This window comes from Engystomops pustulosus, chromosome 7 (assembly GCF_040894005.1).
Source record: "Engystomops pustulosus chromosome 7, aEngPut4.maternal, whole genome shotgun sequence".
NCBI lineage: Eukaryota > Metazoa > Chordata > Amphibia > Anura > Leptodactylidae > Engystomops > Engystomops pustulosus.
Window position 1 is genome coordinate 51,947,494 of NC_092417.1, and position 19,183 is coordinate 51,966,676.

The 19,183-nt window shown below is 39.7% G+C and overlaps 1 protein-coding gene across 5 annotated transcripts in view; it reads right to left on the reverse strand.

Annotated features, from left to right (window-relative positions):
- Positions 1 to 19,183, reverse strand: part of CEP170B (centrosomal protein 170B) — a 75,650-nt gene that overhangs the window by 26,783 nt on the left and 29,684 nt on the right. For all 5 annotated transcript variants that reach the window (XM_072115885.1, XM_072115888.1, XM_072115887.1 and 2 more), the window contains exons 2-8: positions 15,603 to 15,743; positions 10,239 to 10,328; positions 8,132 to 8,212; positions 6,657 to 6,713; positions 5,249 to 5,396; positions 3,425 to 3,538; positions 448 to 921 (exon numbers count right to left, since the gene is read on the reverse strand). In XM_072115885.1, the coding sequence (XP_071971986.1) occupies positions 448 to 921; positions 3,425 to 3,538; positions 5,249 to 5,396; positions 6,657 to 6,713; positions 8,132 to 8,212; positions 10,239 to 10,328; positions 15,603 to 15,707 (1,069 nt within the window). In that variant the 5' untranslated portion in view covers positions 15,708 to 15,743. The remainder of the gene's footprint in view (positions 1 to 447; positions 922 to 3,424; positions 3,539 to 5,248; positions 5,397 to 6,656; positions 6,714 to 8,131; positions 8,213 to 10,238; positions 10,329 to 15,602; positions 15,744 to 19,183) is intronic.

Below are 19,183 nucleotides of genomic sequence, written 5' to 3' on the forward strand. Positions count from 1 at the left end.
ATGTTTTTACTTATCAAAGTAAGCCACAGCTAGCCAAGGATATTTCCTTCCCAAACTAAATGCTAGTACATCCCTATTCTCTGAATCAAAGAAGAGTGGGGGACCTTCATCTATGATGTTCATCCAGCCTTAAAGACCACAAGAATATGGGTTTAACTAACTGCCTAAGTTAATATATATGGTATAAACTTAAGTATAAGTCGCATTTTTCAGCAAATTTTTATGCTGAAAAAGCCCCACATGGCTTTGACTTGAGTATATAGAAAAAGTTAGTACTCACCCTCCAGTACAATACATTGAATAATCCAACATATGATATTAATACCCTAGAGCTGCCGATACATTCTAGATGTTAGCTGCACCACTCTAATACCTCAACAATCAAAGGGTTAAATTGACTCTTATTCAGCAACTTTGCAATGACTTTATTTTATTTTCCAAACTTACCTTTAAGAATCCTGTTGTGGATGGGAAGGTCACTCTTAGTACTGTAAACATCTTCTGCAGGTGTTGGCCTTCTTATTAAACTAGGGTCATTGTGAACCAACCAGTCAGCAACTTTATTTTCAGCAGACATCATCTCATTTGGAGCAGTTTCCTTTCGTCCTGCCGTCCTTTGTCTCATTGAGAACTTCGTGACATGGTCCTTTATCTTAATTCTCCCAGGCCGACAGTCATCAAACTCAATGGTAAAAGAAGCATGGCTCTGCACTACTGGGGGCGTAACGGTATCTGTGTCTTTAGTAGGGATCTCATGAACTTGGGCCTCAGGAGTTTTGGCTGGTTGCTGAAAGTCTTTTGTAGGAATTTCAAAGTAGCTAGGTTCTCTTCGGAATGAATAAAGGGATTGGTCAGCAGAATCTCTGTACCCTAAGCTGCCATTCATTTCTTCTTCATGTTGAGACATTTCTTTTGCCCGATCTAAAATATATAATTTATCAGTAATGATGCAATGTAATAAAATATTAATTCTATACTTTAATGTGCTATAGAGCACTTTCAAAACTATGTAGTTGCATGTCATCTCCATAGTCTATGCAAGTTTTAATGCATTTGGTCTAAGGTTAGTTTAAAGGAACAGAACATAGAGCCTAAATGGTCCCTATAGTATGAAGCTGTTGAACCCCAGTGGTATCATGCTCCATTATTGTGTCATGAGATCAATATTGCATCGATCGCTTTGACTGCAAACAGCCTTTTGCAAGCCAAAAGCATGCATGAGAGAGGCCCTACATGGCCAAAACGATTATCACTACTTTAATCTAAGTACACAATAAGGTTTAAGTGTCTTGGATTCCAGGTGAACAAATTCCCATTGGTGGGGTCCAACACCTGCCACCCTTATCAGCGGTCTCAAGTGATTGTAGTGGCCTCCACTTTTGCTTCATGCTTATGACACCATGTCTATTCATTCCATGACTTGCTTGGAGGCCTGGCCGATTCAATGGCCATATAATTGCACTTGGTAAACAGAGAAGTGCACTGCTCATCTGGAAGCTATGATCTCTACACACTGATCAGTGGGGGTACAGGAATTTGGAGCCCCACCAATCTGATATTGATAGCATATTCTTAAAGTAATTACCAGGGTTACCCAGGAGTAGAAAATGGTTGCTTTATTCTAAATGTCACCCCACGGTTTCAGGGGCAGCTTTATCAAAGTTAATGTGGTTGAGGAGCAGTAACACACATGACCTAGACACCTAATCCTTGACAACTCAGTTAATGCAGTTGCCAAAGAGGTCCATTACAGGAGATCACCAGCTCAATCATGTCCTCTAGTCAGAAGGAACAAACAGCGGTAATCCCTTCAACAAATAAAGTCACTACATGAATACACGTGTCTTCATGTTACTCGCAGCTGACAAAGCTACTGTTTACTGGATTTACTACCTAGTCACCAGAAGTAAATGGGAAAAAGATAAACTAGACTTCAGAAAGAACATTTCACAGGGCTAGGGATATACTGCCTAGCAACACTATGTGGAAATATATGATTACAATTAATTCCAAGTATATTCTGAATATTCAATATAAAGTCCATCTCCATAACACTTCTCTGTTCAGATACATGTGCTCGTGTGCCATAGACCATATTGGCTGCCAGGCACATGTATAGAGAACAAGAAGTCAAACTCTTGGCATAGACCCCTCTTTGAGCAAAGGCAGAAAGGCTGGACTCGTACTCCAGTGACCCAATCTGTCCATGTATTGCACGGTTGGTTGTCATATTGTTCTGTCAGCATATCCAAACACATACCCCCTGCAAGGGAAACATGGCTGAATAGTTCTTGCTGTAGTTGGGAACCTGATCAACAGGGTTCAGCTGACTTCCAGGTGGATAATGTTAAAGGGGTGTCCCCATTTAGGACAATTATGGCATATCCATAAGATTTGCCATAAATTCTGGATTCATATAAATCATAGAGCCTCTGCATCTAATGAGATTGAGGAGTCACCCTACCTTCAGCCCACAGCCACTGCTTTTTGAGAGGTGATCACAAATACATGGATCTGCCAATTCAAATTCTATGATGAATATGAAAATTTTCTCATCCATTTTCCAATTTCCAAAGTACTGTATAGAGTAGTCACTTTTCAGTAAGCACAGTGGGAGTCATGGAAGGCTTTCAGCTGCAGGACGTGCATCTACTTAAACATCTATAGGCTATCATGTGGCTCAAACCAAAGAGAGTTTCTACGAAACTTCTATATATAGAAGAGTGGGTCCTCTACCAGATAGGTGACAGATACGGAGATACTCCTTCAATATTTATAAAAGACGTTCTGCAGCAGCAGAACCGATATAACCAACGAGGGAAAGGACAAAAGGTCAACAATATCAGTAATTTCATCCTTTCTGCTTTTCTCTAGACCATGGACCTCAAGGCACTGTTTATGGGTAATACATTTAATACAATGCACACATCTGTAGGGTGGGTGAGTAAAGATCTCACCATATCTACCATAATCTCCCATAGATCTCTGCACTTGCTGAACACAAGGCAGCATCTCAGATTGTGAAGAGCTATCAATGCCTACACATTGTATTGTTGGACTGATGTAATCTAACATGTTGTAAATTGGAAATCCCCGTGAATATGATCAAGATGATGAACGAGTGTTCTGCTGCAGAAAACAGTGGGTGGAGAGCACTCAGGTATCTCTTGACTTACACCTATACAAAGAAAATAAAGCCTATAACAACATAAGCAAACAAGGCTATGCAGTTATTCAAGAGGGAGAGATTATAAAGACAAGCATATAAAAATATAAGTATAATACCGCCATGTATCAATGCTATAGCTCATCTGCTGAGACATGTGGCATATGGAGCCGTAGTAAGATTACCAATTTCCATATCCTATAATGGACTGCACCTATACATTGATACCAGGTGAGAACAAAACTAGGACATGCTTACCCAAATTGTAATCTTCTGGCCTCCTATCTTCATGTGCCTCGTGCTTGTTATTAGCATCATCATCTCCCCACCAAGATGGCTGACCATATAGTGGTGTGCGATATATTGAAGGTTCTATGGAGAAAACAATACCAGGTTTGCTTCAAATGTTAACTTGTGACTTACATAGACTAATGCCCAGTACTTACACATACATGTATATATTCCACAATAGAGTACCTATACAATAGGGAAGGTCAGATAAATCACCTCTTGGTCTTGGTACATGACCGATACACAAAGCAGACATTATGTGGTTAAATGCTTTCACTGGACACATGTATCAAAACGTGCTAAGGAATTCAAAGGATTCTGTGAAACATTACTTTACTGAGTTATATGCAGGACACAGTGTTCCGAAGATAACAATAAGCTGTCTAAATTACTGAGCGTAAAGTATTGTCCTAACGAGGCTGTATAAGATTATTAACACATGGCTTCTTTCTTCCTAAACACAGGATGTATGTAATCCTATTAACTTGTAGGGGTACTCCCATTTCAGTAAATAAATGTTATTGTTCATGTGATGAAAAGTTATACAATTTTCCCAATACACTTTCTTTATCAATTCCTCACCGTTTCCTAGATCTCTGCTTGCTGTCCTTCTATAGGAAACCTCATTGTTTACTAACAGTGGACAGAAATCTGACCATGGTCACACAGGTGCACAGCTCGTTATATCACCCAGCTCTGATTACTGTCTATGATACTGACAAGCTATTCACCTGTGTGACCATGGCCAGATTTTTGTCCACCGGAAATAAACTATGACGTTTCCTATATAATGACAGGAAGCAGAGATCTAGAACTCTATGAAGAATTGATACAGAAAGTATTTGGAAAATTGTATAAGCTTTTCATCATACAAACAAAAACATTTATTTGCATAAATGGAACAACCCCTTTAAAGTGTGGCCAACAGGTCGGACACACGATACAGAATGAATCTAGAGCGTCCATGTTCCTGATTCTATACAATTCCCACAAAAGGTCTGATGGTTTGATTTTAGGCTATACAATAATTCATGGTGTGTGCAGCTCAAAGGTTTGTGGGTAATGGATCACAGAGAGATAAGAGCACATTGCTCCCTGTGGATGTGTCCTACATCTATACAGTAAACTACACAAATAGCTTACGTCTATGTGCAGTATGCATCCCATTTATATGGCTAACACACACATGACAACTACTCCTCCCAACGTACATACGTCTACCCTCTTCAAGAAAAACCTGACAAGTTTTAAAGAGAGAAAATCAGGACCCCATATCAGACATCTGAATGGGCCCCCCTCTACCCCTGAAAAAAAATATAGATATTTGTACAGTTACACACATATTTATACGTTCATATTCACAAACATTTATATATTTATACATACAGCATATATACACCATATATACACATACAGCATAAACATACACACACCATATATACATACAACATATGCACACATACATACAGTAACATTTACACCCATGCTGCTTATACAAAAATATTAAGCATATACACATCACAAATGCACACATGCAGCAAATACACACATTCATACATTACCATATACAGACATACAGCATATACACACACACAAACAAACACATACAGCATATACACACACATACAGTATATACAAACCAAACGCACACACAATCTCCATGACAAGTAGTCCCTTGACAGCCTGGAGATATAATAAATATATATATATATATGCCATATTTATACATTTCTACACTAGGATATATATCCATCAACATTACTCCGAATATGACCAGTACCCAAGACTTACCACTAGGCGCTTTCTTGTCAGCCTTTTCCTGCTTTCCTAATGCCGAATCCACTTGAGGTGGTGGCTCCTTGGCTTGATCTTGCTTCGGTCTGCTTTTTTCTGTTTTTGTCTTTAAACTCATTTGCAGTTGGCTGGTATATTTTTCATGCTGTAGATAAAGATTTACAATGATTATATGCTTATGTTGTGTATTTTGATTTTAATATTAAAGGAGCTCTCCTTAGGAGGGGAATCTAGACCCTGGGACCAGCAGAATAAACTTTGTGGCTTGTCAGTATAAATGGCTGTCCCCAAAGCAAGAAGAGAATAGGCATGAGCAATATCAAATATCATTTTAAAAGTTGATTTTAGAAGGAGGGAGGCCATGGATAACAACATAAGAAAATGATCCCAGTCACACTGCCTGGATCTATGAGCACGTCCCCCTGGTTTATAATGCTTGATTTTTTTAATGGTAAATTTCCTTTAACTCTATAAAGTATTTATTTTGTAAAGTTGTTTACAAGAGTTTATTGTACATAATAGATGTAACATATGGTTATAAATGGTCCTACTGGAGTCGATGGTAGTCATAATCGGTTTGCAAAATACCAAACAGTTGACGCGGCACTTCCTAACACTGGGTGAATTAAAGCAGTTTACTTTTTTCAAGTACAGAGTTGCTACTATTTGCCTTTTTGGCTAAACTATTAGTAACCAATCCATAATTCATGAGGCTACATGAGCCAAGGGGCTAGCAGACGGCCACATTCACTACAATGGGCAATACGACCATGTCCTATTTTCGTCAGTATTTCTGTTCTGTGTGCCCCATAGAAGTCTATGGGAAAGCTTAAAATACTTGTTGCATTGGTTGTGCTCAGTATGCTGTAGTATATATGTGCAGTATCAAGGGGATTTGGGGGTTGAGCAAGCTAGCAACTTTATTTTTTACGCATACATTCATATGGTTAAAAAATGTTTTGTATATGCACCCAAATATGGCACTGAAATAAATGACTGAAAAAAAAGCATGAATTTTTGTGTAAGGGGCCTTAGTGTGAAAAAAAGTTTAATGGTGGTGCTCTGTGTCCCACCCCCACTAATTACCTATATTTTAGTTTAAGCCCCCCAAAAAAGTTAAGGCCGTTTTCCAACACACAAGTTCGGTCTGAGAAAATATCAAAGTTCAGTGTGGTGATACAAGGTTCGATCCGGAAATTCCAGCTAGCACACCGAATGTATTTCTTGGATCAAACTATTTCATGGGCTCAAGGCCTAAACCGTCACACTTGATGTTGATGGACAGTTGTTACATAACTCATATACATCCCATATTACATCACTATCATATCAATCTAATGACTTGCTATAATTAGTTTTTAGATTTATGTTCTTATATACTAAGATCAGTTATGTAATTACCAACCTTTAATGCTTCTTCTGGGACATTATGCTGAATCTGTTCCAGCACGTACATATTAAAATGTATACACGTAGATAAGGAAAAGCCGTCATCACCAGGACTCATTCGTCAATACAAAACAAGACTCTAAGTAGTGGGATGAGCCCTGAATGACATTTGCAGAAGCCATGAAAATAGTTTTATTAGGAATATCCTCATGTTTTCAGTCCACATACAAACCCATGAGTCTCCATGGTTACAGACTACAACCAAACACTGTTTAACCTACAAAATAATTTGTGCCAAACACATAAATAAATAACAATTCATATTTTATTAAGTTCATCCATTAAAAATCTAAGGAAAAAGGGGGGGATTAATATACAATATGATGACTAATACTGACTAATACTAATACTGTTGCTATTGCTATGTGAATGTTTGTATTGCGGTCATGACTACTACTGTTGCACTTTAATTGGACTATATGAATTTGGGTCTATATACGTTCCTAATCCGGTATGCTTTGTGTGTATATATATATACACGTTTTCTGTTACTTTGTACATGAATTGTCCCATTTTCGTACTGTATTTTAATGATCCCCCTTTTTCCTTTGATGTTTAATGGATATTGTTGTCAGTTTCCCTTTATAACCAAACAGTGTGTAGCTACGTTACATTCACACCACTTTGTAGCCCTCCCTTCTAAGGATACATCAGGCAGATTCCTTACAATGGAGGGCTAGGAAATATACCACATGCTTATAGATTGGGATATGTTGTACTGTTCCACTCCCCAATCCCCTAAAAGGGGGAGGAGGAGTGAATATTGGCAGCAACAAGTGATTGGCTGCTGCTGATGCACAGAGTGTTTCCTCAGTAATACCCCCATCCTTATATATCGCTGGGGATTTCCAAGAGCATATCAGCCGAGGCCGGGGGTGGATGCATTACTGTACCATCTGTCTCCCATAGGAAATTATGGCCTCCGCTGAGCATATACATCACTCTGCAGCAGGAAGATAGATGATATAGTGCCACCTGCTGCCTTTTTTCATCCAGTGTTTCCTGCAGGATCCAACATATAATGCATCCTTTCGCCTCCATCTGCCAGTATACGTCTATTGACCCATTTGTGGTGTATACTCTAAATGTATCCATAAATTGAGTGGTGAATATAGTCTTACATGCAGTAGAGCGGTTTTGGAAGCTGTGGAGCAATAGCGACAACCAAACACTAATATAAGCTCATAAAGCCCCTTTCTAGTCAATGCAAGTTCATTCACTTCTAAGACATGACCACTATGCTTGCTGCAGATCTTAATGCATTCCTTTAGAGGCTCTACAGAAACCATAAAAGCTCTCAGAAATTCTCACGTGGCTGCCGAGTCTCTAATCTGCTTTCCTGTGACCTTAGTGTGTCTTTGCAGAAACTGTCTGCCAACAGAAAGAACTGAGCCATAAACGCAGCTGGTAGTACAGGCATTACAAAAGGATATCATAGCCAAAGCGGATAACGTCATTGAGTTTCAGGGTTATGTATTTCTGGTCCGGGATCCTCACATCATTCACAAAAGTCTGTAGAGAGAAGAAGGAAAAAGTTGAATATAACAAAATATTTTTTTAAAAATAAACTATACCAAATATACTATGTATACACTTTATAGGAAATCAACCATTTCAAAAAACCTACAAATACTCACCTCCACCTCTCTTGATGATGATCCCAGCGCTGTCCTTTGCTAAGCTTGGCACGCCAGGATCACCTAGAAAAGAACTTATAAGTAGCAGCAAGCAGCGTGGGCACTCCAGGTTGCTAATTCTGCACACCCCTGCACCTCCCTCTCCCATCCCAGGAGAGAAAGGCAACGTCAAGAATGAGGTGCTCCCAGAACAGGAAAGGGAGGTGCGGGGTATGCATAACTAGCAGCCCGCAGCACCGGAGATCTTGTCCCAGCACTCCATGCTGCTAATTAAAAGTTTCTTTTCTAGGTGATCCTGGCATGTCAAGCTTAGCGAAGTACAGAGCCAGGATCAACATCAAGAGGAACGGAGGCGAGTATTTGTACGATTTCCCTTAACTATATGGCCTGTTAAAAAGATAGCATACCCACAGGATGGGAACCTTGTCCTAATTGACAAAAGACATAAGTCCTCTTTTTGCTTTAATTTTTACCAGTATTCCACACAAGAATCTGAATAACTGGTTGGTGGTGGGGGGTCTCGCCTAGCATGACCTAGCTGTGCAGCTTCTATGGAGATGGGAGGGTTAAGGAACACCTTTACACTTTATCCCATCCTCCAGTTGGCCGAATGACGTCGGAGGATGGGGTGAATTGTAAGAGAGTCAAGGTGGAAGGGGCCACTTGACAAAGCTAATGAGGCCACGCCCCTCTGACATGCTGCTGGATCCGGCTGTTTGCAAGGTAAGAACACAATGTTCATTTTATGGGGTTGTGAGGCAAACATTTTTTAGGTAAAAGAAGAGGACCATTGTGTTAATCAGGTTCTATGGGAATCTGCAACTAGCTGAATTTGTGAAACAGGTGGTAACAGGTTCCCTTTAAGTCCGACATTGATTCAATATTGAAAAAAAATATAGACAAAAAGGCAAAATATTGGTGCAGGAGCTTAGGGGGCAGAAATGACAAGAGATTTTCTTATTGGTGCTGTGTTACGCTACTTTTCTGCTCCCCCAGGGAATACATCAGACATAAAACATTATATACTGTATGTTTTTTCTTCCTTTAAAAACACAAGTACATTGCACTTCAGGATTAATGAATATCATTTATCTGCCTCCGTAGCTGCAGCTGTTTGCAGTTATAATAGTCACAGACAAACAGTGAGGACTTTTCTATTACAAGGCGCAGATTAAGGCGACTATTTTTATTCACATAGTTTAAGATTTATACAAGTAACAGTTTAAGTGCAAAATAATTTTCTGCTGCAGTAAGACTACATAAGGATCTTTTAGGATCTAAAATATGGGAATCCGCAGGGTCAAATAGACAGCTTATTTATAAATTGAGAATACCAGAGATTAAGTATACAAAAGGTGAACTGTTTAACACAAACTTTGAATGATCTAGATTTTAACAATTTGATAAACATGTTTAATACACAACTGTGTACATTAGGGTTAAGATTTAATAAAAAGCTGGTGGCCAATTTTTGGCCTCCTTCATAACATGTGAACAATGTACTGGACACCATCACTTCTGCTGCAAAGAACCAGCATTGGACCAACACATTGGTGTAGTGTTTTTTTAGGTAAACCACCTTATTATAACATATAGAGCCCGAGTGCCCGAACTTTAACCAAAAGCCACTTAATAATTGCAAAGTGCCAGCAGAGCAACTTAAGCAGTAATTTATTTCTCCTTGTTCTTTGACAACTTTCAATCGTTCAGCCTCCTAAAAACACCAAGGCAGTTGAAAGGAGGAGGGCAAATCCTATCATTGTAGGAAGATTCTGTAGGAAGATTCTTCATGCTGGGGTGAGAGCCCGGGTGCCCACAGAGAGGGCTCCAAGTGCTGCCTCTGGCACCTGTGCCATAGGTTCGCCACCACTGATATAAGGGAACTTTGCTCATGTACTTACTCCATTCAGACTCCCAAGGTCCTTCACCCGATGCTCATCCTTTTCATTGTCGTAGTTGATGACCGCGTGCTGTTTATCCACACTGCGGGACTAAAAAAAAAAAAAAAACACATAAGATTTATATTTCAGTCTTTGTTGTCAAAGCTCCATTCATAATGGGTAGATATGTACAATTCTGCAAACCTAGGACTTCTATAACCACATCACATGTAATGAATTTTGTCCAGGCTGTTTAGCTCTGCCACCAGGAAATATGCCTACTAGGAAATGAATACCTTAATCCTATTATTCTAAGAGAATCGCAGAGATCAAACAAAAAGGTACTTATTCACATTCTACAAGTCCATCCTAGTGTAAAGAGCAGAGAGGGGTCAAGGAGAGAGAGAGAAAAAAAAACTTGCCTAATGTCGTCATAAAATCTTTAATCTTTGTTGTTATAAATCAATAACCATTAAAAAGTACCTCTTAGCTTTGTTTGAACCCCCTAGTAATTCTGGAGGGTCGCTTGCCAGGTGCGCCATTGAATAAGACTGGTGCACAATAGGCCAGTCTTGATACATTGACCCCAATGTGTTTTCCCATCAGAGTCTCATCTACCTTAAGTTTCATACTATACATGATAGCAGGAAGTTTCAGGGCGTTATTCATTCTAAATTTAGTTCTCGTAATGATTTTTAACATAAGTAGATTGGTCACCAAAGCAGAATCGGCTCATGAGACATCACAGGATTTCCAGACATATAACTCGCATTAAGTGGTTAATCTTTATGTATTCTTGGCTCCACATTCCTGTTTACTCTATACATAGACTTGCTGATGACATCACTAACCTTGTCAGGGCAAAGATGTAAATTGGAACAGATAGCTGTAATGTACTGGAACGTATACAAAGGGCAGGGTACACTAGCGGTGGTGAGGTCATGTGTACTGTGGATTACTGCAATTATTGTTTTACCTGCAGGGGAATAGCAGGCTGGTACAAAAACTAAAAAATGATCTTGACTGGCTTGTACACTATTAAGATGAGCTCACATAAAGGAGCAGAAAACGAGAAGTCAGTCAATGATTTACATTACCGTATTTTGCGGACTATAAGGTGCACAGAAAATCCTTTGCCTTTCTCAGAAATCAAAGGTGCGCCTTATAGTCCAGTGTGCCTTATATAAGAACCTTACTTACAGACAACAGCTGCCTTGAACTGTGCACAGGTCTGCCACCTGCTGGTCATTCATCCTTATAATCAGATGTGCCTTATATATGAACCCAAACATTTTAGCAGGCATTTACTGATGGTGCGCCTTATAATCCGGTGCACCTTATAGTCCGAAAAATACGGTAAGTCAAAATAGGTCTGAATTGAAATCTTAATGGTGTTGTCTGGGATCTGATTTTTTTGATGGTGGTGTGTTTGGCACTTATCTAATGTTTTAAGTACCTTAAAGCAGTTATTTTGGAACTGATTTTTTTTATTGGCCCCAAGTGGTGTAAAAATAAAATAAGATCTTATTGATCATCCTGGCACACAACCCATTAGTGAAAATGGGACATTCATTTCCCAGATTGCTGGTGGTCCCATTCTCATGATCAGTGGGAGTCAACCTGTTTTCTCCTATCCTGTGGCCAATCTATCCAGCGAAACTATGCTGGATAGATTGAAACAAAAATTAAATGAGTTGAGAACACAGAGTTTTTATTCCCTACCTGATAATGAGCCTGAATCTGCCCCTAAACTAGACTCATAGGTTAATATGTTGAAGCAAGTCTAGTCAAAATGTAAAATTAGACTAAAAAATTATAATGTTCTTTCTTTTGTCTTCTAAATACCTATAATTTCCTTCATCTGCTAATAATGTCCCAGGATGTAATTGTACAATTAGCAATAGAATACCCATCAATAGAAAAAAACCTAATATGATTGTATTCATTCAAACAGAAGGGATTCAAGGCCTCATGCTCACGACCTTATGGGGGACCTGTGATATGGCCGCTCAATTTCCGCCACATCACAGCCCCCATAGAGTTCTATGGTGAACACATAGTGGGTGAAATTTATCTGAAGTGTGTGAAATCAGAAGTGTTAAAGTTGTCCATTGCAACCAATCAGAGCTCAGCTTTTATTTTATAAACAGTTGTGGGAAAATTAAAGCTGAGCACCAATTGGTTGACATGGGCAACTAGAACAGATCTGCTCTCAGACACTTCTTATAAGTCTCTCCCTCACCGCCTGGCTTTCTATGGAGAAGGGAGGGGTGAGAAGCAGTCACCACAACAATATGCATTGTACTCTAGTTAATTCTTATAATTAAAAGCCATGGTTCTTTGTTTTAAAATCTCCCGAACCAGAGAGACAGTTTGCCTGTGTATAGTGCAGAGGGCGCCAGATTCAGGATTTCTGGCGCCCGTTCTTCATGAATCTGGTGCCCCCTGCATGCCTCGACAGAGTGCGACACTTTTTTTTGGTGCGTGCAACTTTGCATTTTGAATCTGGCGCACGTCCGACTCAGCCCTTTTCAGTGCAGAAATTGATTACGTATGAAGAATAGTGCAGCCACGACACAAATCTGTCGCGTGCAACACAAATGTGTCCCGGACACTTATTAAATACATGCAGTTTGCAGTTAACAGAACGTGCAAAGTCAGACAGAAAACTAGCACATTGCCCTTAGTAAATGTGAGCCAATATCTCAATAGTAGCCAGTATTATCTAAACCAGACATATGGGTCTACCACAAAATGTAATAATAAAATACCATTCCACTGCAGTGTCTGGTTTATAAGACACAATTGGGCAGATTTATCAAGCGGTATGAAAGTCAGAATATTCTCAGCTGCAACCAATCACAGCTCCCCTTTAAATTATTCATGAGCACTGGTAAAATGAAAGCTGAGCTGTAATTGGTTGCCATGAACAACTAGGATATTCTGACTTTCAGACAGCTTGATAAATCTGCCCCAATATCAAATAACCTTTTCCATCATTGTGAGTTATACCATTTTTCTACATTCAGACTCACATTCTAAATAAACTGTAAGCTCTTGAGGGCAGGACCCGCTCTTATGACTGATTTTACTCTGTAATGTAATGTCTTATTTTAATTGTATGTCCCCCATGATTTGTAAAGTGTCGCAGGATATGACGGTGCTATACAAATAAAGATTTTTGTCTTTAGGCTTCAACTGCAACAGTAAACCACAATTCAGGATTTAAAGGGATGGAGAGCCATTAGAGGAACAGCTTAATTTAGGAGATCCCAACACTCTTATACATTGACTAAACAGTCTAATCTTTATCCATTTTGACTTATTCGTATACTGGATTTCATCTGTGTCAGTGCTGTAAAGAAACTGAACACTTGTTGATAGATCTTACATACAATTCATTTTATTACTGGTGATACAAATTTGCCAACCTTTTTCCAAATACCGTAACTAAAAGCATTGTTGTTGTAATGACTAGCAGTTTGTGCTGAATATGCCCCATACATGCAACAGAACAGGTTGTGTCACTTGCGCATGCACAGATGATATTGTAGAAATGGTGTCACCTGTGAAGATTTACACAAGACAAGATACACAGAATACACATTGTATGTATATTTTATTATTTACAGGCTTTATCCAAATCTAAATAATGAGGAAATCATTGTTTGCACCGAGTTAATAATTGAACAAACTGTTGGTGAGTAGAAAATTGACTTTGTCATGAGTAATTTGGACATACGGTCATACACTTCTTAAGCACTATTGCCCCATACATTGGCCTGCCTACCACTCTCCTATGGAATGAGTCATAAGTTGGAATGGTACTAGAGACTCCCCTCTTTTCCTAAAGTTGCCCATACACCTTCAATAGTTGTTGGCCAAACACTTGTTCAGCCAGCACAGATGCCCAATTCACCCAAAAAAGAGTGCATGTAACTATTTCAGTAGAGATAATGGATTAAGTCACTACTGTACCAGTGGCTTATTTTCAGGGAGAAACCATAAGATTTACATTAGGCAAATTCAGTAAGCAATATTGTAAGGCAATTGGTGGGAATGGAAACTTTTTTCTGATATATATTGGGACATTCATTCTTTTTTTTCAACCCTTATTAAATCTTAACAATCATATGGACTTTGGGTTTTATCCTGAAAGATCACTAACCTGGTTAAACTGTAATTTAAAAACAATAGACTCCAGTAAATTGGGATTGTCAACAAACTCCTGATATCCCAACTTTATTATACTATTGTTTTCATTACATTGTCCTCCACAACCAAAGGTATGCGTTTGTTCACCATTACATTCAACTACTATGCTCTTTTTTATAGTAGAAAGGTCATTTCTTTATGAGGGAAATGGAACTCTAAGGTCTATAGCTCAAGTTCCAACTTAGTCCCCTATAGTTACATCCCTTCTGAGAATACTGTCTAAGGCTACATTCACACAAACGTATGGGGGACGTACATATACGGCGTATATACGTCCACCATACACGGGTACGGCGGGCATACATCTTGTGAGTGTAGCCTAACACAGAGTATGCTTAGATTTCATGTTGTACTACTAATAGCTGCACATGATGAGCAAATTAAAAAACAAAATGGTTAATTTTATGACAATTTTTATCATCATTTTCACTTTTGTCTATTTTAATAAAATACCATAAATATGTGTTAAAACAAGTAAAATGCCAACAGCGGAACACATGCCAAGACAGTCGCTGGCATCATAGGTGTAAAAAGATACCATGAGGTTCAACATGAGTCATACCTGTTCCACCCTATCTAATAAATAAACATTAGTTATGAATACACAATAGGAGAACACAAAACACAATGGCTGTTATTCCAGCACAGACTTGCTTAGCCTGGAGTATTTGAATTTTGAGAAGAGCACAAAAAAAAGTTGGAAAAGATCAATTATAGGTTAAGAACTTATGTGCATGAAAAGTATAAACTATAGACACTATACAGGAAGACCTACATAGGGATGGTTGATACTAGGGACTCCTGAGCACTGTGTGCAAAAAACGTGCATCTTTGAGAATAAAACCATTAAACCTCAAAGAATCTCCACTTGGGGACACACAGGAGGAAGATTATGGGTTCACAGTTGTCTGTATTATGGTATCACACCACACAGTGGTTTAAGCCTTGGTTCACACATGCATTGGTTGCCTCCACTAGGTGTTTTATTAGCTCCAGCGTCCACCAGGGTCTAAGACGACGTTTGAATCTTTATAAAACGAAGCCGTGATGCAAAATGTACACAGAGTGTAATGCTGCCTATTCTTCTATTACATTCAGTATTCAACAGCAATGTCTACAGTAATAAGATTGTATATTGTATAGGATACAAATATATGTATATTTATTTACCTGAAGCATTAGCTCGCAGTCCTCGCGGCCAACGAATATCATCTCTCGAGGCAGCCGATGGCGAGTCCCCGAGCTGCTCACCAGAAACCATGATGTGACGCTCATCTTGTTACTTGACTAGCCTCCTACCATGTAAACATCCTGCACAGAGATAAAACAAAGGCAAAGTAAGTACAACCCTCTATATTTACACAATTTAGTATGTTTATCTAGGAAGGAACGATACCAATGGTCAGTTTACCACTCACGGCTAAATAATAATGAAATACACAATAACCTATTAGCTTACATTGGAGCCAGTGGCTACAAGAGAGCGGGTGGGTAGAAAACAGAATAAACTATGAAGTGGAAGTTCACCCAATCACATATCTAAGCCAGGTATATATAGGAGAACTAGGTGAAACAATAGCCCGGTGAGAACAGCCATCTTGATAGCATATCCATAGAATAGGTTCTCAAAACAGATTGGTGGCAGTACAACACTTACCCCACTTACTAATAAATAGAAAATGGAGCATTCATGTTACTTTCTAAAGGATATGAATATATGAGGCGGGCGGTATGACCATAAAAGCTTCATTCAGGCTGGACAAATCCATGACAATGCAAATGTAGGTACACGTCACACCTGTTCTACCAACATTCCCATGGCCACCGTCACTTGTAGCTAGACCTGTTCATTGCAATACAAATGTTTATGATCCGAAAGCACAGGTTAAGCGCACATTCATTGTCAAGGTATTTGTGCATTTAGGGTGGTGTCATTCAGGTATTTGGACCTACAGACATGACAGTAATTTGTCTGCTCGGGTCTTTATATTTGTCTGTGAAGTACAATAGTTAACGGTATAGGACTTTTGCCATTGTCTTATATTAAGTATATAATTATAAATAATGCACGTAACGGGGCACATTTACTTTGCTACACACTTTTTTCAGACTATTTAAGTAGAGTGTGCGTTGTGATTGTATCACACGCAACCCTTTTTTGGCGCAGCTCCGTTGGCTTCCATTCAACACAATTCAGGGGGCGTGCCGTCAGACGATCTGACTGAGCGCAGGATTTAACTTTCAAATTGTGTCGCGAGCCAAGCACTTACATGCACCACGAAAAAGATGGTGAACTCTGTTGGACCTGAGCGGGGAAGCAACACATGCAGGATGTTGGGGCACAGTGCATTCATGTCGAACAATCTGTGAACTCCGGTGACGGGGTAAGTAAATGTGCCCCAATGTATCAGTTCATGTAAGCATTGGCATTACTGTACTTTGTGGCATGTAATGTCAGTGCAAATTTGAAACAGTGCTCTATGAATCGAATTGTTTATTAGTATAATGATTTGTCATGTCAACCTTCTGACATGTATAACATGATCAGACAGATTGTGTAATGTTACAAAGTATAATGGGGAAATTTCTATCAATGTCAAAAGGGACCCAAGACAGGGCCGCCTTTTGGGATGGGAGAGGTGGGCTAGACAGGGCGGCCAATATGGGGGGGGGGGGCGGAGAAAACGGAACCATAATGAAAGTGATTATCTAGTGATTTTAGTCAGATTATGGTGCCTGAAAAGGTGTTAAAGGATATCCACCCTCAGAATCCAGCATGATAAACCAGGGACACTTACTGAGATCAAGGCACTGCAACTGTGGTAATCTTCTTATATTTGTTATCATGGCCTCCTTTCTTCTAGAATCAATGTTTAAAATCATACTTATGAGCAAGTCTCTCTCTCTCCCTCCTGCCTCTGATTGTGTGATCTAGCAGCAGCAGGAAGTGCAGGGGGAGGGGAGATCTGCTCTGCTCATTGTAACAGTCTGTGAAGTTACTGCACTGAGGGGCTCTGGTAACATCTTCCAAAGCCCTTCAGGCTCATTAGAAACGTCACAAGGTTTTAAGAGCCACTAACAGTGAATTTTTTTTCCCAGGAATATGGGAAGAACTGTATAGTGTTACAACTGTAAAGCTCTCTAAAGTGCTCAGATTCCAGAGGAAATCATATAATATACAAAATGTTAGCTGAGGAACAAGGACAACATTGCCAACCCTTTCTATTTGGAAGAACTTTCTTGGGCACTAGTCTTCTAGGTTTTGGTTAAATTCCTTTCCAATAAATAGGTCCATAAAACAATGGTCTTCATAATGTACGAGTAGCATTTATTATATGGCAATGGATTTAACCAATGGCTGAACTAATGGGGCTAAATAGTCAGAAGCTACAGCTGCTATCATCAGCCATGGACAGCTCCGGCCACTTCATGATTTTCACTGGATAGGTTGCAATGTACATCCAGTCAACCTTCCACAGAAATTTGTGGAAAGATTTTTTACAGGGAAAAATGAAATAAGCATGCCACTAAAGAAGTTTTCATAATGAAATGAGCTGCAGAAGAAGCCAACAACAAACACACATAGAGATCAGGATCAATAAAGGAACTGGTCCAGTCAGAGGAACATATGTCTATTGAATGATAGACATACAATGATTTGTACATCGGCCAGCTGTCGCCATCATGAGGCATAACATTACAAAAATATAAAGAGGTTTTATATAATTATAGGACCTTGACACACACTGTACGTGTTCTCATAATGAGTGTGGTATTCCCAGGGGCACAGCACCCATCAACCCTTGAGAAAGTCTGGATGTCGGGGGGAGGCGGCATCTTGGGGCAGTGCTGCCCCCTCCCCTCCCTGGGTAAAAGAAAAATCCAATGCTATACTTACCTCAAGGCTTCTTCTCACCGCGGCTCAGTCTTCTTCCCTGCCTGCATGCACACATTATGATGTCACGCGGTGTCGCAGCTGCATGACGTCATAGTGTGTGTGCACGACTGCAGGGCACTGCCAGGAAGAGAAGAGGACAAAGCTGTGAGTAGAAGGCAAGTATAGAGAGGGGGGGCTCTGCAGTGGACATTTCAGTAAAGGGGGGCTGGATTTCATTAGTGAGGGGAGGCTGCTAGACATTTTATTAGAGAAGTGGCTGCATATCCCCCCCCCCCTTTTCCCTGGCTTATACTCCAGTCAATAAGTTTTCCAAGTTTTTTGTGGTGAAATTAGGTGCCTTTCTTATACTTGGGAATACATAGCATGTATTTTTTTCTTATAGTTAAAAGGCCAAAGAAAAGGGGTGTGGGAATATAGTAAAATGGGTATTATAGTGTCCCATTTTCTGTAGACCTCTTCTTATAAAGACAGACATAAAAAAAAGCAGCACAATCGGGAGGGGCCACAGAAAAGAGGGCAGCTGCAGGAAAGGGGGCATTTTAGATTTGGGGCTGCTGGAAATGGCACATTATATGGCAGGGAGCATGTGTGACTGGCTTCTCTGTCTAATTTGTGACCGGTGGGTTCCCCAATTGATTATTACCACCAAGTATAGTATATAAGTCTTTGACCTGAATGGATGGGGGGCAGCTTTCTATAATTTGCCTTAGGGCTCATTCACACGGCCGTTCATGGGGACGTACATGCGGCTGAAAATTTGCGGCCGCATATACGCCCCCATAGATGGCAATGGCGACCCAGAGGCTCTATCCTTTTGCAAGTGTGAGGCCATGCGCAGCTGTTTCCTATGGAG